The following is a 22,834-nucleotide window of genomic DNA, read 5'->3' on the forward strand; positions in this document are numbered from 1 at the left end:
AAATGGCTGGATATTTTTACATCAATAATTATGCCGAAATATGTAGTTAAAAGTGCCCATTACTATCAGGCGACCATTAGCTTAACTGCCATCCTAAATTAATAAATATACGTACATTCATATATATATATATATACAATGTAGTAATATGCAAAACTAAAATAACAATTATACAGAAATGTTATTCCCAAAGCTATAAAGTTAACGCAAGACCTTTATCCCTTTAGAAACTTCGGGGAATTCTGAGCGTGTATAGCTGTGACCCGCGTTGACTTAAGGTCCTTGTAATTTAAAACGTCTTTACTTAACATATCCATGCACAATATTCCTTTATATTAACGATTCAAAAGTTCTTGTTCGAGCCCTCTTGACTAAAATATAATAAAACTGTTCTCTTTAATAACTACAGTTTGTATTATCGCGCGGTTTCATAAGCGTTCAACGTTAATGCTCGTGCATTTTTAGCGACAAAGCTAAATGTCAATCCCGTCGTTCCCTTAAAAACACTTTCAACGCCAACAATAATAACCTTATAATCTACTATTAATTTTACCTTAACCTGTTAAATAATTTTAGCTATGTCTGAGTCAGGAACAGACAGTTCGCTTTGAAAAAACCCTATAAACACTATCCTTAAAATTTACACCGAAACGACGATTCAACTCATGTGTTCTGGCAGCATTTCGGACACATTCCACTAGGAAATAATGTGTGTTATCCTCTACGTTATAGTCTATTATTTCTTTCTAAACGAGTAAGCTTTAGTTTGAAATCGTTTCTTTTTCTTTTAGTATTAACGAAGTTTATTAATAATATATCTACAAAATATTATTCAACCCATTAATCAACATCAAAAAGCAAACACGATAATTATTTAAAATTAATTAGTTTTTCTCACTTCTAAGCAAAAATACGATAAAGTTTTTTGTTCCCCTTATAACCCTTATTGATCTACGAAATTTGAATCTCAATAGATTACCCTCTTTATTTTTTTAACAATGATGTTTGTCCTTAACTGAAATTACTGTCAGGCCATCACGACTAAAATTCCTTAATAAAAAAAAGTTATAAATAAACTTAATAAATCCTAAAGTAGGTTATTCCTAAACAGACATAACCCTGTTTTTGTTTCATCACATGTATAAACGTATACGTCACATTGTGAAACTGGATTTCACCAAAGGTCACATGTGTCGACGACGCATTGTCGCATTGTAAATAAAAACGAAAGCCAAAACGTACCAGTGAAACTTGAACCGGCCAGATATGGATTATTTCTAAGATCAGAAAAAACAGAAGTGCCACACGCTCATGTCTTATTTATAAAAGAAAAGTACAAACGATTTCGTTCGAGACAACTTCGGACATGGAGATGAGTTTTTATCTATCTCCTGAGAACGTGGCTGGAGTTTTAAAAAACCAGTAAATTCCGGTTTCCGTATTCACGTGTGATACGTGAACATGATATTTTAACTCTTATCTGATATTACATATCCTTCAGAATTTCTCGCAATTATAATAAATTTTATATCTAATTATTGTGAAGTACGTTACCACATCATTGTTAGAAAATATTTTTAATTTTATTTTTACCAATCTTATTTAAGCGCCTCGGGGTAGCGACCCATATGCTGTGAATACAAATTACATTACGCTCTCTTACATCTTATCTTCGTATCTATGTTGTTTTAATATATATTTATTATGTGTTTATTGATTTTGTTCAATTATATTTGTTCTTCAATATAATAATTAATTTCGATGTATCACATCTGCCGGGCCTCCCGTGAGGACCACATTTTTTTGGTTCAAAAATCATTATGTCATACCATGAGTAGATGAATATATACATGTACATTTGTCGATAAAACCATTGTGTGGTAATGATTATTTCTTGACCGCTTAGTCATTTTATGTTATCTTAATAGAGTTGATCGAAAATTTCAAATATATTTCTTAATTATATATATATATCTTTATTTATTCTTTTACTTTTATTTAAAATCAAGCTTAATAGTTGAATACGGAATGTTTTGAAATGGAGAAAGTATTATTATTGTGTTCAGGTCGTTGCTTATTATTATAGTGTAGTCTATTATTAGTCTTCGGTTAACTTACTTTTTATACTTATTAAATTATTGCGTTACATTGAGTCATATCCTATGATTCAATTTTTGAATTACCGCTATTTTTAGTTTTAACATTTTATGTCATTTTACGTTTTTGTCATCGGTCTTTTTATTATTTATTATTCTGTTAATTATTTTATTCTTAACAAAAGAATATTTTCTTAATTTTAATTTTTTTTCCTCCGTAAATATTTTATTATATATCTACACAATGCACGTAATGTTTTATATATATATATATATATATATATATATATATAATAAGTTCAAATAATGTCATATCCGAAAGTTAGACCATCGCTACAAGATAATAATCCTATTGTAATTTTCAATTACAATTTAAATTTACATACAATAATTCATCTCCATACTAAACATGTTTGGTGATATGTTTTAGGGATTCGTACATCCAATAAAAATATACTTCTATAATGTGTTTGATTAAATAAACTAATTTTAGTACCTACTCAAATAGAATTCGATGACTCAATCGCGAACTAATGGCGAAACGAATTCTGTTCTTAGAGGTTACTTTTGGAATGTTTTGTGAATTAAAAAATACAAATCATATGCCATAACAAATATAAGAACTTGGTATGAAACGTGCATTTTATTCTTTATTTTTAGCTCCTATTTTAATCCTATTTGACCAATTGACGTGTAATTTTACTCAAGCTTTAGACACTGATCACGATACATTCTAATACGGTTTACGTGGTATAAATTAGAGATTGTTTTGTTCTACTTTTCTATCACAATGTATAGTAAATTCGAAAAACTCAAATTATTTATTTAAGACGAAACACTCTCCACGCGATATCGACTCAGACTTTACCGGTTTTTTATTTTGGATTTACATTATTCAATTTAGAACTAATTCTTACTTAACAATGAAAATAAAAACGAATGCTACTCCACGTCATGTTAGCAACGTACTTTCTTTATGTGTGAAAGTTTTATAAAAATATTTAACTATAATATTGAGCGATTAATATTTAATACGACCAAAGTAATACACACAACAGACTATTATTTATTATTTTTATTTATTGGAGTTGGTTTAGCGGAATAATAAAGTTTTACCATTGCCATTAAATTGTATTATAATATTTTTTTACGTGAGGTCAGCGATCCTGAGGCCATTTTACGGGAACTGAAGTGAAACCGCTCACGAGTCATTTCGAAGTCGTGTCTGGTCTGATTCGTCATCGTTTGTATTCCATAAAAGTAAAGATTCACTTTCTAATTCAGACTAAATGTTTATTTATACAGCTGATTTCGCTAAAAAAGTATAGATGACTTTTGATCCATACATTTTTTTTACAGTAAATCATAAAATATGATGAGTGATGCATATAATGCCCATAATTTGTAGTACTTTCTAGTACTTAGAATTATAAGCAATAAAAAATTCAATTAAATGGCAACGGAACTGCCCTCGGGCCCCCTCAATAAAGATTCCGACGAGTTAAATATTTGTAAGTAATATTATTGTATATAGAGATAAAGTCAAATTATAGTTTTAATAGTTTACTAAAACAAAGAGTAAATTCATCTACTCCTGTGTTCCCCAGGATCTTTAAATTCTGGTAAAAACAAATATTACTGTTAATGTTGTCGAAATGTCATAAAAATCTTTCTGAGAAAGTTACCTACAGAAGATTTAATCGTAAAGATTAATAACATTTCCACAAAGTAAAATCCTCAGCTTGAATGATAGCCGACAAAGTTTTGAACTAGTAAAAGCATTACCCTAAATAATTACATAAGAGATTACTTCAATTTGAAATAATAATAATATAATAATAATTATAAAAAGAATAAATATGAATATTATATTGATTAGGTTTAAGGAAATTTATTAATTCAAAATGTGTTATGATCTCTTGAGAAGTACACAGTCTTTCAACTCAAATATTTTGCACCTGAAGTACAACCTTTTGCACTAACAGTATGCACCAACTGATATGAAATTCAAATTACCCTTCGTTTTGCGTTCACGTTAGAGATTAGAATATACCAAGATGGGTTAACAAAATATCTTAATCTGAAAATAGAAAAAAAAAACATTTCCTTTTAAATTTACTTAACCAACGAGTGTATAATAAAAAAACAGAGAGGCATTACATTATTTCAACTAGTTACAATGACTGATTCATTGTTTAGTGGAAACAGAGCCTTTATATATTTTTTTTAAGTTTTTTTTTTATAAAATTTGAAGAAAGTTGCACATGGTACGTAAACGCATCTCGGTGCCTTTCACTCAAAACACCGGGTCTTGCGTCATTCAAGTACAACGTCACAACGCTAGAGTTCACTCACTTTAAAACTTACCCATAAGCCTTATCGACCACTGAAGATATAGAGTAAGCTATTTCCTATATTTTAAAAACAATAATTTCCATTTCTCGCACATTTTATTAGCAATAAAACTTAGTATTAGAAATATTATATACATGCGTGATGTGTATCTTTCTATGAACGCTATATATGAGACTTTCCAAAGATACGACGTTGTTTAACTAATCAACCGTAAACAACATTTACAGGTAAAGCTATACCTTATAGTCATTGGAATAGGTTTTAACGTAATAAAATGTTTTAATTATTACGTCGGTGCTGTACATAAAAAGATGAAGCTATAAATTATTTCAAGGCGTATAAAACACATTACTTCTCAGAAAAATAAAGGAGATAATTTTATAAAGCAACACAAATTACGTCTATCCTCTAATAATAAAACTTTTAATCTAAAATTTTGACACGATTGGTAGGAACATAATATTGATGTGAGAATCTATTTTTATTTAAACTAGGATTATTCATAACTGATAGATTTAACGTATATTATGTGACATAATTTTTTTTCAGGAAATATAATAATTTTTTTAAGTAGTATTTGATTATTATTTTATTAATTTCAAATTTTTGAGTGTGGCCACACTGAGAAAATAACTCAAGACTAAATATAATGTGCTATTTCAACTGTGCGGAATTTCATTCTGTTTTCTTTTTTATGGGTAACAAGTCGATAAAAAATTATGACATATTTTTGTCGTATAACTCTATCAAATAAGCATAAAACTACACCTTATTAATAGCGAGTACGTTTCAATATTTGGGTATATAATAGACATTAATAACAACAAACAATTATTTTGTAATGAATTAGTTAGTTTATGATAAATACTAATCTATAGAATTAGTTTTTGAATCATATTAATATTTTTATTTGGAAGACACAATTTAATATTGAAGAAGAAATTTGTACACATAAATATGTGTGTAAAAAATTCTACATTTATCATAAAGTATTCAAAGAAATATGTAGACTTTATGTTAAACGCTAAGTTTATTATTCTATCTAATAAATGCATTTATTTAAGAAATCATTTATTTGATCGCTAATGCAATTTTTTTATCGAGGCAGTATATATTGTACTACTTATTTAATACCGGCTCCTTCGTTTTTATTATTCATATAATATTTTTAATTTACTATTCATTTAAATAAGGTTACTTCCTAATTAATAAACCTAGAAAAATATTACTAACTTCTTAAAAAAATTTAAACAATCATAAAACTAATACATTGAATAGTTTCAGAGTGATTAGTATGTTTCTATCAACGTCATGAGACATTCGAAAGAAAGAGCATTGTTTAACTAATCAACCGTAAACAACATTTACAGATAAAGCTATACCTTATAGTCATTGGAATAGGTTTTAACGTAATAAAATGTTTTAATTATTACGCAGGTGCTGTTCATAAAGAGATGAACCTATAAAATATTTCAAGACATATAAAACACATTACTTCTCATAAAAAATGGTATAATTTAACAACAAATTACGTCTAATAATAAAACTTTTAATCTAAAAGTTGGACACGCTTGGCAGGAATGAAACTTAACTTAATTATTATTTTATAATTTTGAAATTTAAAAATTAAAAAAAAAAACACTTAATCCAAAACTAATACTCGACAATTAATTACAAACTTACAATACAATTATATGTTAGTAAAAATACTGTAATATAATTTAAACACATATTGTTACCGTTATTGATATATGTGATCTCGATAGATATATTTAATTTAGGTTCAGTGACCTACAAAAATATATTGAATGCAAGCAGGAGAAAGCAGAATTAGCATGACAATGCTCTACTTAAAATTACGTAAGCGCTCTTCGGTGTAATGATAAACAAACAATGGCTGCTCTCAGAGCGTGATATTGTATATGATAATATAGTAAAGACCTAATAAACTGCATCACATCATATCACGTACACTATAGGTTTTCATGTTGGTAGTTTTTGTTTTCGATATGTACCGGAGATTGAATTTTATGAAATTTGCGTCATTTTACGAGCGCTTTCATTAGTTGTTCTTTGTTATCACGAAACAAGTTATGACAGCAAGCTTTAGTTACAGCTTAAAAGTAGAAAAAAACTTGATTATACAATATCCGAGAATTGATTTAAATATTACATTACTGAAATGGATTTGGAACAAGGTGAAATGTGGCAAGTAGCTACATATTTATAGAGTTTCATTGTGATAAATTTTCACATTATTTATAGCGAAAATAAAATGAAATAGGACAGGTAACTTAAGAATATAGAATACCTATTCTATATCCTAGGGTTATGAGACTATTCTGACCATACAAAGGATCGGGTTTAGAAGTCAGCGGCAATTGTCCGATTTGCAGAATTGAAAACCCACGCGGTTGCGGCTGTATCGCAACCCACTAAAAACCGTACATACCACCAGATGATGTTGCAGATCGTTATGTTTATAAATAACGCAAACACTGAAACAATCAATTATATGAACAATTACACCTTCAAAACGACAATACGTAATAGAGAATGGAACATGATCGCAGCGTTTACTGAAGCTGGAAGGAGCGAATATGAATATTGAAGCACCTCAAGTAACAGTGCCTTTGTGCATTGATTATTTTTCTTATTTAATCCAAGTTCTGTAATTGTAAAAAAAAAAAAAACGTGCATCCGATTACGCCTTTGTAGCGAATAAGTAAATATTATTATAAACTTATTACGTATGAAAATTAAACATTTACGATTTCATAATAACGAGGTATTCGTATTAGATTGTGTAATTTTAAAATCATATTATACGATTGCCTAACCGTGATGCAGGTAAGTACATCGTTTTACAATCGTCTACAAGGCCAGCACTGCATTCGGCTGGAGGTACTCGCGTATAATTTATAATGATTCACATTTTACTCGAAGTGAATATTAACTATGCGATCCTTGTTAGGAAAGTTACATTGTTAAAAACGGCGCTTTCATACAGACACCCGCGCATTATTCATGAGATATTTGACGGTAATTTATTACGGTCCCTGTTATAGAAAATCCTCTGGGACGATTAATACAAAAAAAAAAAACAAAAATTATAGCAGAACATCTTAATATCTTTATAAACAATTTAAGTGACCGAGGTGCGTATAATTTAAAAAGCTTGTACTAAATTGTATATATGTGTCGAACAAAGCTGCACAAATAAAGCATTAATTGAATTGCGGAGGTTACTGTAGGTTTATAAATGATTCCGCTTGATGGATACTTTTGCATTGTGGCGCAGGTGTATAAGATTTATCAAATAAAAATAGGTTCCAGGTAGGTAGTTTGTTTGTTTCAAAGATAGGATATATGGAAGCTTTTAAAAATTTCGCTCCAGATCAAAGACCGTATATACTTTTGTTAATATAATTATTATAATAATTTATATAAAGAGTTATATTTATGTTGATTAATTGTTTGATCCGAATAGATTTGAAATATGACAACCGTTACCTTAAAAATAAATATAATATTAAGATAATTAATATCTTTGCGGCAATATTAAACATCAAACAAAACTAATCTTTTTATTTTTCGTGCAGGGGTCGCCTGTGTAATGCAACGATGGCGACGCGAGCGGTGAGGGCGGTGCTGCTCTGCGCATGCCTGTTATTAATACAACAAGGTATATATCATCCCCTAAACGTTGCGTGAACAAATTAATTGACAATTACAAAGACGATTGTAAATTTTTTAACATAATCTTTAACATGACCTCCGTGGTCGAGTAGTGTGTTTTCATGGGTACGCCATTCCGAGGTCCCGGGTTCGATTCCCGGCCGAGTCGATGTAAAAAAAATTCTTTAGTTTTCAATGTTGTCTTGGGTCTGGGTGTTTATGGTACCGTCGTTACTTCTGATTTTCCATAACACAGCTTTAGCTACTTACATTGGGATCAGAGTAATGTATGTGATGTTATCCAATATTTATTTATTTTATTTGTAAAAAATGAACAAAAGTTTATTTGTGTATTATAATAAAAATATATTCTATTACTACTTTCTACTTCGAGTTTAGAATAAATCATGCGTGCAAATACATATTTTATTTAAATTTACTATGTAAAATAAAATTATTATAATTCAGCAAGCGCCGAGCTGAGAGGTCGATGTCCGGCTGAAGATGCAACCTGTCCATCACGATCAAAACCCTGTAATGAGGATGATGACTGCGGGGAACAAATCTGCTGCAATACTTCTTGTGGACGATCATGTGTAGAGCCATTGTATACAGGTAGCTCAACAAACATATATGTTAACAGCTTTTTTATGAACATATAGATGTCGCCACAGATTAAATAATCTTAAGGTAAATAGTAATATATCAAAGTACTTTGCCGTTGGTAGGGCTTAGTGCAAGCACTCTGATAATAAACGCTTTGAAAATAATCGTCGTCAGAAGAATTAATAAAAAAAATCCGAAACATTATTCATTTCATCTATAATTATTTTATCTAAATTTAGACGGTTTACCATTTTAGTTCAAACAATTTCGTAAGGAACACAAGATTTTGTTTCACGAAGTTTTTGACAACTTTCGTAGCATTTGGGCGTTTACAAACTGTAATAATTTTTAATTTAATGTATACATCAGGTTGTGAAAATATAAAATTATCATCGGAGAGGATATCACGAGCTCTCGCTGCTGAAAACAATCGAAGTGGACGAGGCGTTGTCCGCTCGCTGCGGTCACCACGGTGTAGAATTTCTGACGGAGAGTTCGAGGAGATCCAGTGCGATAATGAAATCGTCAGCACGTGTTGGTGTGTAGATTCTGCTGGATTTGAGGTATGTTCATATTAAGAACTTTTATGCATAACTGCTATGCTTATACCCGAAAAATTTCACCACCATTACACATACCTATTATTACCATATGGCATATTCAAACTAACCTTATGAAATGTCATGTCAATGCTATATTGTCTTTATACTTTTAATATTGAACGGTTACACGTATAAAATAACATATCACCATAAGTCAACAATTTGACGTAATTATTGCAATTTTTAGAGTATTAGCGTGAAACTATGTAGCACATAATAAACAAGAGAGAAAGAATAAATATTCAAATCGAACTGGTTGTCCTTGAAACCATGAAAAATATTTACCTTCATTTTATAAATATTAAGATAACTTATAATAAAACCGATATAAATATTGCTATATTTTGTTTTAGACCGAAATTACATAAATCTCTAAAAAAAAGCCTTACTGACTGTCTATCACTATCAACACTCAGTTTAAACTGTATGACTTAAAATTCGGAGAAGACGTTCGTTTTGTTAGTAAGAAAAACATTTTACGATGTCTTTATTGTCAAGGATTCACTATCACAAAATCTATCTATCTATCTATCTCTAACTATAATTTAATACAAAAATACTTTAACCTCATCCGGATTTTTTCAATTATTCCGAACACGCCAATATATATAATAAATATAAATGTGGGCATATTTTTTATGATTAACTAAAACAACACCAATAAATTTCATCTCAGCGGGTATCAAAGCATTAGGAAACAACTCCAAGAATAGATAAAATGACTGTTTCAACACTTCAAATATATTTGATCATGAACCTTATAAATAAAATCTGCAATTATTATTGTTACTAGGTTTTAATAATATGCAAACGTCATCTATTACACACGTTATACATCGATAACACTTTTTATAAACAAACGCGTATTGCATATTGCTTTCAGAAAAGTAGAATTCTTATAAAAAATAAGTCATTATAACCCCATCTCTAGGTGCCAGGTACTCGCGCACCAGCAGCTGGCTTAGTCAACTGTACACGATCAGCTCCTTGCGCCGCCCATACATGCCGTATGCTTTGTCCGCTGGGCTTTGACTTGGACAACCGTGGCTGTCCTCTTTGCAAGTGTAGAGATCCATGTTCGGCAGTCACTTGTCCTGGTCAGTTATCTTGCCAGTTGGAGGAAGCTCCTTGCTTGAGACCACCGTGTCCTCCTGTGCCTACATGTAAGTAAGATTTATAAAAACTGTGTTTTTATTCTCATAAGGGAAAAATCCTCTAAAATTAATAAACCGCAACTACAAAACGTACTGTTTATAATTATCTTAAAGACATTATCGTTTTGGCTTCAAAATAAAATTAGTCTATAGCATTTATACGTATTTTTTTTTTATTAGTATTAACTTTCTAGGTAAAAGAGGACGTAGTCTCCAAAACATTTGTCCTGTTGGCGAACCTCTCCTGATATCAGAGACAAGCCGGCCGTTTCTATGTGGTACAGATCCTGGAAAACCGAACTGTCCCCCACTTTACAGATGTCTAGTCGAGTCAGGTACGTGTTGACATGTTGAATTTATTATTTATCAACTGCCCATTGTTGTCTTAAAGTGCTCGACCTGTACGCATTATAGAGACAATGACATTCGTGCATATATGTATATACGCACGTAGATACTTAAACGACATCCATTATTGATGTTGTCACTTTTAAATATTATATATACTTTGTAAGAGTTGGTTTAACGCTAGCTATATTTTCATCATTTCAAAACTGAAAGGCTCTTTAAGAAGGACGTTACAAGCATTTTTGAAAAGTAATTTTACAGGATATGTCTTTTTAACTTGTTTTAAAGTCAATATTTTTTTCTTTTTGTAATCATAACCAATCAGATAAATATATTGTTTTATTTCCCATCCAATCGAATTACATTTTAAAATTCAATCAATTATAAAATGAGTGCAGCAAAACTCTGATCACTGTTTGAAAAATACACCAAAATATTAATTACATAGTATTTATATTTGAAATTAAATAGCTTTAAAAACTATCTATAACAGGAAACGACTACGGCGTCTGCTGCCCCGCTTCTTTAGAACTGCAGAAAGCTGGTACCTGTCCCCAACCATCTACTGCTTCTGAATTGGATTGCGGAACACCCTGTGCCCATGACTTGGAATGTCCATCAATGCAGAAATGTTGCGACGGCGGTGAATGTGGCCGGCATTGCACGTTACCACATAATGTGACAATGTGCACACAGCAAAAGATGTTGGCGGAACTGCTTGTTGTGAGTGAAAAGGAAGGTAGAGGTTATGTGCCGCAATGTACTCCCGAAGGGTCATTCCTCTCGAAACAGTGTTCAAGAAACGGGCTGGTTTGTTGGTAAGAATCTTCTTTAGGCTAATCTTATAAAACTTTACTTATTTTCACTAATATGTTTCGTATAGAAATGCTTATAATTAACTTACTTATAATATAAGTAAATTAAGAATTCATTACATACATACCATATGTTGAGATCATTTCTTACTAGTAAATAATATTTCTAGGTGTGTTGACACTGATGGAAATAAACTCCGCGGTTCAATGGGTCCCTCAGCCTCAGTCCAATGCTCTCCGACACCTCGTCCTGCTAGATCTGGTGCTAGAAGTTTAAGTTCCTGTGCTAGAGCCCTTTGTGCTGGTGTTTGCGAGTATGGGTACAAGACTGGTAGTGATGGGTGCCCTACATGTGAATGTGACGATCCCTGTGCTGGATATCCTTGCGCTGATGGGGAAGAGTGTGTAAGAGTACGAGATTCGGATTGTTCAGGAGAACTATGTACTGGATATCCCGTATGTAAGTATAACTCGTACGATTTACTTTTTAGGTAAAAATAAAATGCTCGTTATGAAGGCTATGTGATTTCCTTAATGCGGTTATTACAATCAAAATAGGTTTTAATCAGATCAGAATCAGGTATATATAGGTTACTTTTAATTTGAAAATAAGACCAATTTTAAATTAAAGAGAATTTTATTCGACTTTTAACTAAGGATATATAAATTTGCTATATGCTATTTATATTTCGTAATGTTCCATTTCTAAATGAAACCCGGTTCGGGATTCATCCGAATGGACACATTAAAATAACTCTCAGTCGTTCAACGGTATACGTGACCCCATAGCGTTGTGAAAGTCGTTAGTTTGTTTTCAATACTATAACTTATTTTTGCATCTAATCTTAACACGCATAATACTAATTTGAAATTGATATCTAAGTTATAATATATTATACATCGAATAGCACTCGGAGCCTCCGGTAGCTGGCGATGACGACTAATGCATGTCTGGCAAAATGTGCGAAAAATAGAAAAAACACAATCAATTTATATGAATGAGCAAGATCGCTAAAATTATCTACATAATTTCTCTCACAGGTCGACCGAAAATCTCATACGACAACCCATGTGAATTAGGCGTGCCGGCCAGCGACGAGGACGGGTCCGTGGTGTCGTGCGGCGACGCTCGCGACTGCCCGGCGGCGCACGTGTGTGCGCGCGCGCGCCGCTCCGGCGCCGCCGTGTGCTGCCCCGACCCCGGCGCCGACAACAACACCGACGCCGAGCTCTTGGAGGCGAGTCTCCTTATTCCAAATGTCGCAATCTCGATTAAATACTGACCGAAACTAAAATCTTCTTTAAGAGTAAATACCATATCTTTGATATTGCTGTAGAATTGTACCTAAAAACCGTTAGACAGAATTAAGAGCACACATATCATTGTTGTTTTACTAAAAGAAAAAAGAGATTTGTTTCGTTTTGAAACGCTAAATAGTTTTGCTGTCGTATTAATATTGTATTTATTACCACAGATCAATTTCGACTCGTGCGGTCCTGAAGCAGAAGCGATATGCACCATGAACAATACGATCAGTTGTACTGACGGTGTGTGTGAAGAGGGTCTTGTCTGCTGTTCTACCGCGAGTTGCGGACCCGTGTGTGCGGATGCTGCAAAGATGCGTCTACAAACGGATAGAGTCGATGATACCCCCACAAGTAAGTGAATAGTAACCGCTAATTATACGACATTATTTTAGTCAATAGATAAAATAACTAATGTGTTTCTTATCGGTACGTTTTGAAATCCATATTCTGACATTAATTTGTCCTTCGCAGTTAATATATATTTTAATGTAATCCATTTTGATACAAATAAATACCGTCAGAATACGGATGGATTTAAATATTATAAACTAATAAGCTTTTCTAACTCCTTAGCGGTATAAAAATCATACTTTTAATCAGCAGTAGATTGATGATATATTGATGTAATGATTCGTTTATAATTAATTTAGAGTAAGTAGCATGTTATTAAAGTTTACGGTTCCCCAACAGTGTGTGAATACCTTCGTGATTTCGATGAGAAAATGGAAGGCACTGTAGATGGTATGAAGTTAGCTCTTCCAGCGCCCACCTGCCAACCCGACGGTTCTTTCACGACCCAGCAATGTGCTGACGGACGATGTTGGTGTGTCGATTCCTTCGGTACGGAGATACCTGATACCAGTACGAGAAACGCATCATCCGTGGACTGTGACAAGTAAATATTCTATAAGCGAATTCTATAACCTGAATAAATTATTTCTTTAAAAGTGACGTCATAAATAGATCTGAATTTGTCTTATATTAAAAAAATAAAGGTGATTAGAAAGATTATCATTAATATTTAGTTACACTGCAAAAATGTTTGCAGGTATTAAATTTTTTAATTTCTAAATTTATTTGTTTCAGCATATAAATTATATTTACTAATTAAAATACAAGCAAATAACACATATAATTATTTTCAGACTCCGTACAGAACTGACGTGCCTGGAGTTGACGTGTCGCATGGGCTGCGACTACGGCTTCGAGTTGGGAGCGGGGCGTTGTCCGACGTGCAAGTGTCGCGACCCGTGCGCCGGGGTGTCGTGTCCGACGGGACGCGCGTGCGCGCTCGTGGACGTCGCTTGTGATGCCGACTACTGCCCGCCTGTACCTGCCTGTACGGGTTTATCTTATGTATTATAAATAAATCTTAATTTGGTGATGCACTATTAAGAAAATTATGAAACTGTACTTAGTGGTAAGCTTTGCGAAAGTCCACCTAGGCAGGACTCTTACAACAATACTTAGTATTTTTGGATCGGCTTTGAAGTTTGAGGGATTGTGCCCAATGTTAGCGGTGCATTGGTGATTTAAATAATGATTAATATTTCTTACAGTAGTGATATATGGGCAGTGGTGACCACCTACCATCGAGTGGTATTGAGTGCGATCTATTCATGTACCTATACGAAATAAAAAAAAACTTTCAATACATATTTTATAATACTTGTCCATACCACACAACGTGTAATAAAGAATTGCCAAAATTTGCAATTTTAGACGCATTGGCTATCGATACTACTACAAAAAATACCGAGTTAGTTGTCACGAGTCACGAGTCACGAGTACCTATACCACGCAGGCCTCCCACGCAAGAGCGGGCAGTGCCCGTACCTGGTGCCGTGGACGGGCGCGTGCGAGTGGGCGTGTCGCGGGGACGCGGAGTGCGGCGCGGGGCAGCGCTGCTGCGCCACCGGCTGCGGCACCGCCTGCACCGCCGCCGTGCACCAGACCGCCTGCCAGCAGCGCCGGTACGCAGCGCTTATCGTATTATATTCAATTTGTCCTCCTTCACTTAAAGAGATATAATAATTAAATGGGGATTTTAAATTAACTTTTTTGGATTCGTGTCACAGCACTCGATATGACCGGTGTCATGTTATGTTTATTAGAAGGATAGATTAAAAAATAATCGATCTATGAATTATATCGTCGCAATATTTTTTTTTTTTTTCATTTCAGAGCCCTTGCTCTGCACACTGCAGCGGAGAACGGCAACCCTCCATCGTGGACTTGGGTACCGGAGTGTAAAGAAGATGGGACTTACGAAAGTATTCAATGTCGTGGTTCGAATAACATGTGCTGGTGTGTGGACGCAGCTGGTAATGAGGTACGTGATTAAAGTCGAAAGAAGTAAACAATTTTAAGATGCTTAAGATAACATGCAAAAGTATTCATAATGCTACAGGGCGCATATATCATTTAAACGACCACTCATCTTAACTTTTTTCTAGATTCATAAAGGTATTCTTTACCATAATTGTTACGCTCTATTAAAATAAAACGTCGAAGGTATAAATGTTGCATCTCCGTAATCAAACCATTCAATAGATTCCAGGAACGCGATCAACAAACTCCACACCATCTTGCGTCAGACCCAACCAATGTCCAGATCCGGGTTGTGATGAGGAAGAAATCTGTACTCATGGACCGGAACTGGATCATAGCGGCTGCCCCACTTGTGCCTGCAGAGACCCATGTGCTGAAGCAAAATGTAGGGAGGATGAGACTTGTGAACTTGTTCCATTGGATTGCGAGGTTAGTAACTTTTAGTAGCTATCATCTTGATTTTTTTGTTATCTTATAAATAAAAAAAAAATTGTAGTAAAAATTAAATTATTTAAATTATTATTTAAAAGTTCACAATATTATTTTCTGTTATGATAATTTTGTACGAAATATAGGGTCTATTTCGATACTGTTCCATTACTGATTTGGAACTTGAATAAAATAAATTAAGCACATTTAATATTTCATTTCAGGGTGAATCATGTCCTCCTCTAGCTCGTTGTTCGCCATCTCCTCAATGCCCTGAAGGAGAACCTCTCCAAGCACCAGATGGCTCTGGAGCCCTCCTCTGTGGTCCAAACGCTGCTGCCTGTCCCTCCACACACGCGTGTCGCTTCGCACCACACGACTCTAGACCGTCACTGTGCTGTCCCAAGCCACGTAAGTTGTGACGTTTTTGTTAATAACTTACCTAGAATTGAAACTGATATCGCTCACATTCAATCGACCCAAGGTTTCATCACAATATTTTTATTCACTGGTTTCACTAAAAATCATCGTTGGAATAGAACAATTGTCAAGACTTTTTAACATACGTACCAACTCAGCTATATTGATTGGAACAAACGACAATATCTCAATATTTAATGTACTGTTTAAGCTACTTGTTGACAAGTATGATCACATCTTATCATAGGAACAGTGTGCTCCGAAAGCAAAGACGAAGGCGAGTGTGCGAACAGCGAAGGCCTAAACACGACGCGTTGGCACTTCAACAACGAACGTAACCGTTGCGAACGGTTCCGCTACTACGGCTGTTCCGGAAATCATAACAACTTCCGCACCAAAGACGAATGTAACTCCGTATGCCCCGGTAAGAACTACTGTATTTCAGTATATACCTTATGTATAGTTCTTCAAAGAAAATCTTTAGAGTATGTAATTATTTCAAAAGCATGGTCTTTATTTATAAAGACTTGTAATATATCATCTAAGGTACTTTTATCGATATTGAGCTCATCAACAAACTCTGCTTTGTAATGAAGAATATAAATATTCAATATTTGGCATTGCCATTAAATAAACGGCGTAAAAAACGTGTGTCTGGTGCAAGAAACAATTGAGCCAGAGAAATAAATTGGATTAAATCTTTACATGGCTTGAATAAGCTCCGACTTAAACCTATTTCATGGAATATATTATTCTTAATAATAAAATAATATATGTTTAACAGTAAACAAAACGGTGATATTGAAGAAGCCAGAACAAAAAGTGAAAAATTCTGAAGGCACGTTAATGATATTTTATAAGCGCTTAAAACGTTTGGTAACAATAGGAGAGTAGTACTGGGTGCACCATGTGGCTAATCCATTTGTACGGATTCGGTGTTTGTTTCATAAATTGTAAAAGGCTAAAACGATATCATAATCAGGCAAAAACAGTAGATCATAATTATATTATTTTGAAGCTTTTTGTCACATTTTCATAATTTCAATAGCACGTTATATTTTGCACTAGTGGTAACCGCACGATTGTTTATTTTAGCTCATTTTGTGTCATGTTTTTAGATCATTTCATAATGTATTGTTATCATCATCATAAATAAATTATAATCTCACTTCCGCAACTTTTGGGTGCTAATTTATATATCTTAATATCGTTTCCAGTTTTGAGTCCATGTGAGCGATTGCGCGAGAAGAACGAAGCGGCGGTACAGAAGTACGGTAAAGGGACTTTCGTGCCAAAGTGCGACGCAAGCGGCGCTTGGGAGTCCGTGCAGTGCATGGCACATATCGGTAAGCTTCAATCTATTTTAACTTAAACTGTTTATTTATAAGTATTAAAAAACAATATATACTAAAATATATTAGATATTTTAAAATTGAATCAGCGGCAAGTGATGTAAAATTTATTGCAATTAAATAACACATGTGAGACGAGATGGACCATGCTTAGGGCACGTGAAACTTAATTGAAGATTCAGCGAGTTCAAACCCAGTTAAACACCACTAATTTTCACATTTTTAAACATATATAGACGAATGAAAATCTGCCACCTACATATTTATCAGCCCGGTTTGGAGCAGTATAATGGCTTTAATTTTTAATTAATCCTTTCCCTGAAAGGAGAGAAGGCATTCATAGCCTATCATTGGGACATTTCCAGACTATTATCTGTTTGCTGCTTGGTAAGGACAAATTACATCAGAGTAAATTATTCTTAATTATCCTAGTCCCGAAGATAATACTAAAAGTATACCGGTACTAGATTTTTTTTCATAAGCAGTAAATAACACGTAACTAACTCTTATATTTTTCAAATAAATTACAATTTTTAATTTGTTACATTTAAAGGTGTTTATAAATCCTTCACTTTGTACGCTATTAGATGTGTGTTGGTGTGTGAGTGCCCGAGGAGAACCACAAAAGGGCTCACTGGTACGTGGAGCAAAACCAACCTGCAACTTCAGACAAGCTCGTAAGTGGGTACGACGAGACCCGCTTGATGAAAAAGCGAGAGCTGATGAAGGTAAGAATTAAACTTTAAAATAAATTACTTAGAAATAATACATACCTATAAATATAATAATAAAAAGAAAAGATTTACAACTTATTTAGTCAATATAAAGTCTTATTGATATCCTTTTTCAGTAACTTAATGTACTAAGCTTTTTTTTTTGTGGCATTGTTTGCCGGACGAGCATATGGGCCACCTGATGGTAAGTGGTCACCACCGCCCATAGACAAAGGCGCTGTAAGAAATATTAACCATTCCTTACATCACCTATGCGCCACCAACCTTGGGAACTAAGATGTTATGTCCCTTGTGCCTGTGATTACACTGGCTCACTCACCCTTCTAACCGGAACACGACAATACAGTGTACTGTTATTTGGCAGTACAATATCTGATGAGTGGGTGGTACCTACCCAGACGGGCTTGCACAAAGCCCTACCACCAAGCACAAAGCCCTACCACCAAGCACAAAGCCCTACCACCAAGGGCAAGAGCAAGAGCTATTTTATGAAAAAATATTTAAGTCCATATTTTTTGTTGTTTGTATGTTTCAGTTCTAGAAGAGTTAATTCGGCAGATGACAGCATATAGAGTAGACGATTTCGAAGAAGAGGAAGATTTCGACAGTATCGAACTTGAACGAGAGCACCGTGCAGATAGTGGACCTTTGTCCGCTGAAGTATCATCCAATGAAGATAGTTCCTTACTATCAGAAGTTATCGAGCCGAAGCCAGCGGAGACCACGAGGAGGAAGATGATCCCTGTCGAAGTAGTGACGGAAAGAGTTAACTTCAAAACTAAATGCCAATTGATGCAAGAAGAAATTGACAATGGTATGTTACTAGTTCTTTATTTTTCATATATTGGTTTTTATCTAAGAAAGGATCATAGGTATAATCAACTAAAAATACTAATTTGTAATGAATTTCTCATTTAATAATTTGAATTTTGGCTGTATACGGCTGTATCTATGCTGATAAGAAAAAAGGGAAATGTATACAGCCAAAATTCAAATTATTAAATGGGAAATTCATTACAAATTGTGTGTAAGTAAAAGTGTAGTGTGTAAGTAAATATGCCTATATTTATTTTTCATATAACATATCTTGGGGTCAATGCAATAAGGACAAATCAATTTTATACTTTGGCTTAGTGCGAATTCAAAATATTATTTAGTTGACTTCGATTACAGCCCAATGTTTATTGAATTTATTTCAGTTATAGCATAAAAGTAGCAGCAGACATGTAAATTCAATATTATTTGCTATCCAAGGTGCTGAGGGCTGGCGACCTAGATGTCTCCCAGATGGTTCCTTCTCACCACGTCAGTGCGGACGAGCTCGCTGTTGGTGCGTAGACGCTGCGGGTCAGGCGAGACCTGGTGCAGCTGCTCTACAGAATGATCCCTGTGGTGAGTAAGAGAGGCTAAACTTCGACTAACCCCCTGTGGTTGTTTATTTGATTTTTCATCGAATTTTATTTATTTATTTTTTTATAAATTAATCTATTAATATCGTTTGAAACAGAGGTCACTCAAATCGAGTCTGCACTTTTGGAGTTGGAAATAATAGGCGCTGAAGAAGAAATAGCAAACAAGGCACAAGCTCTACTCATGTCTAGATTATCGGCTCTGGGAGCCCAAGTGCCGGTATCTGTCACCAAGGACAGAGGGGTTGTAAAATTACGCGCTTTGCTCTCAGGACCTAGAGCTGCCGACTTGGTGTACCATCTTGAGTTACAGGTATTTCGAATTACAGCTATAAATTAAAACTACCCCTCGCGTTCGCCAAGAATAATAGAGAAAACAGTGTTTAGATTTCAGTACAAATGATCCCATCACATTTTTATTTTATAGTTTTTACCTTGCTTTCTGAATATGTACTACACGTATGCTCAGAGATAAATGTATAATACAAATCTGGACATTGGACAGGTTAAAAAGGAGAAGATGTCCGGAGCCGACAAGGCATCAGAAGGTGTTTTGGGCGCTGACGTCATCCGTAGCGAGTACAGACTAGTGACACCATCACCGGCCATGCAAAGAGAGATATTAAGCGAGTCCACGGTAAGTTTATTCCTTTAAATATTTCTCTTTATCTACAGATAAAAATAATTACCAAATATTTTTTCGTATTGTGTGCATTTTTTTTTTGTGCTCGCGAAAACTACTTGTCCTGTCGATAGGAGACTATGACCGTTGTTCCATCGATTCGTTGTACCTTCATCATTAAATTATATTTTTAATTTTAGGTTTCCGCCGCAACATCATATCATACAGCTTTAATTGTCCTAGCAGCGACATCAGCCTTCATCATCAGCGTACTCTGCGTTCTTGTCATGCTGTACAGGGCTAGATTACAGAGAGAACCTCACAAAGCCGAAAGGTTTCTACCCGCTGCACCCCCTGTATACGTCCTCTCTGCTGATGAGAAGGCGGAACTTGCACGGGTGCTTCACGCTCCCCCCGCTCCAGTCCCACCCTCTAACGAAGATCATTCGAGAGTGTAGGGTAGACTTTTAAATTTCGAATAACGTTCATTCGGTATCACAATCATAATGAAATAAATTGTATTAATAAGTCAGTTAAATTTTAAAATAAAAGATACAATGTGTGTCTCATTATGAATTTAATATTCAGTGATAATATTTCTGTAAATTAGTTTGTGATGTATTTAATGTTCATGGATTTTTAGTTCTCGATTAAACGCAACTGAAAAGACTTACGAATGTGATGTCAACAATGTTAATCGAGAATGTCCAAAGACGAAAAAAATATTCTATACAGATTATAATTATAATATAATGCCTTAAATTTAATTGATAAAATATTGTTCTGGAACTTTGTACTTGTAGATATATAATTAAATTTACAACACAAACCTCGGGCGTGTAAAATACATTTTATTTAATAACACGCATGTGTATAAACTTCTTGCACGGCACTTTTAAATACTTTTTCAACCTGAAAACTCTTAATAAAATTAAAGCAGAATGCTGTTTTTACTATCACAAAAAAAAATTGTATAATGTGTCTCAAAATTATAAAATTTGTATAATGTGTATAAAAAATCATATCTATAAAAAAACAGTCAAACACAAGTGACCAATTTCAAGTCTAATCTAAGTGCGTTATATTATTTTTAATAGTAGAACTTAAAAAAGACTTATATTATACTTGAATTAAAGTAAGCTAATGAAATAATTACAGACATGTGGAATATGGAAAAATAAACACTGACTCTACCGCTTTCCTAAATGTGAGATTAAAACTCAAAGCTGTAGTGTAAGCGTCAGCTGTTCTGTCATTAGTTTAGACTGTTTTTTAAACATTAGTGCTGAAACTCGTGTTACTTAACTAAAGTAATAATTATGTTGGTACGACGGACCGTTTTGATGCACTTGCGTATAGCAGCGATCGGATACACGCTCTTGAAATGTTTAACAACATTTGTTTTAATATAATAATTATTGGGTCCAATTGGCTAGAAACTTGTGATGTTAAACACCTAACCATTCTATTTTATTAAATTATAATAGATAATAAAAATATACTTACATAGAAAACAACTTGGCCTTAAAAATTTTAATAAAATGTTTCAATTAATTTATGAGTAGATTCAAAGTAATAACTTTAAACAATTTGGGCGCACAATAATAGACAAGTTTACACTAACAATAATACTCGTAAATCGTAAAAAACACATTATTCAATTTCAACTTCATGTCCTTCAACTGTAACAAATGTCTATCAATAAACCATTTATTTTTTTACACTATTAATTTTATAATACCCATTTAGTAAGTATTTTTAGCATATAAGTACTACTAAGAAAGCGAAGTGGCGTGCGTCGAACTAAACGACGAACGCCTATACGCACCTTTAGTGTCTTTTGTCGAGTCTCGCTCTAAAAAACGTAAAAATTATGTAAAGACAATTTTCAACTACCTAATAGATCGTGATTCGACGTAGAACTAATCTAGTCTTTTTTATATTCAGGTTTTTCTTCCATATTATCAATTAAAAAACATAATTACTTTATTGTAAATAACTACATACATACTATAATTAAAGTATCACCGAAAAGGTTTTCATTCTGTATTTTATTTTATTATCTGTCTAACTGTATTATTTTATTTTAATCATAAGTTAATATTTAGGTTTATAGATGAATTTATGTATTATTACTATGTCAAATAAATATAAAGACCTATTTTTCTTTTCATTTTACTATTTCAGTTACCTAGTTCAAATTAAGATTTCTTTATTACGTTTCGCACACTGGGATAGCATATTAAGTTGACGTTGGTTTGATGTAGTAGGGTATTGGATCATGATGAGAAAACTTTACTATTTACACGACGGTGACCGATGTATAGTCATTAGGTCTTTCATTCGGAATTAGCCGGTTGATAAGGATGGATGTAGAAACTGCTATTTACAACCACCGTAATAAATTTCTACAGCTACAGCTACTGATGATCTAGAATCACATTTAGTCTCAAATATTATTATCATTATAATAGAATGAAAAATGTAACCATAAACATTACATTTTTAAATTATAATATTTACTTTACTTGTAAGCAAAACTTTAATGTTTTCAATTTAATGTAAATCAGCTTAG

At 33.5% G+C, this 22,834-nt stretch overlaps 1 protein-coding gene across 2 annotated transcripts in view; it reads left to right on the plus strand.

Annotated features, from left to right (window-relative positions):
• LOC125070924 (neurogenic locus notch homolog protein 1) overlaps nt 1-21,607 on the plus strand; it is a 59,702-nt gene extending 38,095 nt beyond the window's left edge. The window contains exons 2-25 of one of the 2 annotated variants that reach the window (XM_047680941.1): nt 8,054-8,136; nt 8,598-8,744; nt 9,105-9,298; nt 10,269-10,500; nt 10,686-10,826; nt 11,333-11,657; nt 11,825-12,114; nt 12,696-12,892; nt 13,130-13,313; nt 13,653-13,857; nt 14,108-14,301; nt 14,767-14,935; nt 15,147-15,294; nt 15,516-15,722; nt 15,947-16,133; nt 16,390-16,566; nt 16,927-16,980; nt 17,360-17,488; nt 18,082-18,222; nt 18,764-19,042; nt 19,483-19,620; nt 19,736-19,950; nt 20,143-20,274; nt 20,460-21,607. In XM_047680941.1, the coding sequence (XP_047536897.1) occupies nt 8,076-8,136; nt 8,598-8,744; nt 9,105-9,298; nt 10,269-10,500; nt 10,686-10,826; nt 11,333-11,657; nt 11,825-12,114; nt 12,696-12,892; nt 13,130-13,313; nt 13,653-13,857; nt 14,108-14,301; nt 14,767-14,935; nt 15,147-15,294; nt 15,516-15,722; nt 15,947-16,133; nt 16,390-16,566; nt 16,927-16,980; nt 17,360-17,488; nt 18,082-18,222; nt 18,764-19,042; nt 19,483-19,620; nt 19,736-19,950; nt 20,143-20,274; nt 20,460-20,717 (4,404 nt within the window). In that variant the 5' untranslated portion in view covers nt 8,054-8,075 and the 3' untranslated portion in view covers nt 20,718-21,607. The remainder of the gene's footprint in view (nt 1-8,053; nt 8,137-8,597; nt 8,745-9,104; nt 9,299-10,268; nt 10,501-10,685; nt 10,827-11,332; nt 11,658-11,824; nt 12,115-12,695; nt 12,893-13,129; nt 13,314-13,652; nt 13,858-14,107; nt 14,302-14,766; nt 14,936-15,146; nt 15,295-15,515; nt 15,723-15,946; nt 16,134-16,389; nt 16,567-16,926; nt 16,981-17,359; nt 17,489-18,081; nt 18,223-18,763; nt 19,043-19,482; nt 19,621-19,735; nt 19,951-20,142; nt 20,275-20,459) is intronic. The other variant, XM_047680942.1, reaches the window with a different exon arrangement.
• Nucleotides 21,608-22,834: the final 1,227 nt, after the last annotated feature.

This window comes from Vanessa atalanta, chromosome 18 (assembly GCF_905147765.1).
Source record: "Vanessa atalanta chromosome 18, ilVanAtal1.2, whole genome shotgun sequence".
NCBI classification, from domain to species: Eukaryota; Metazoa; Arthropoda; class Insecta; order Lepidoptera; family Nymphalidae; genus Vanessa; species Vanessa atalanta.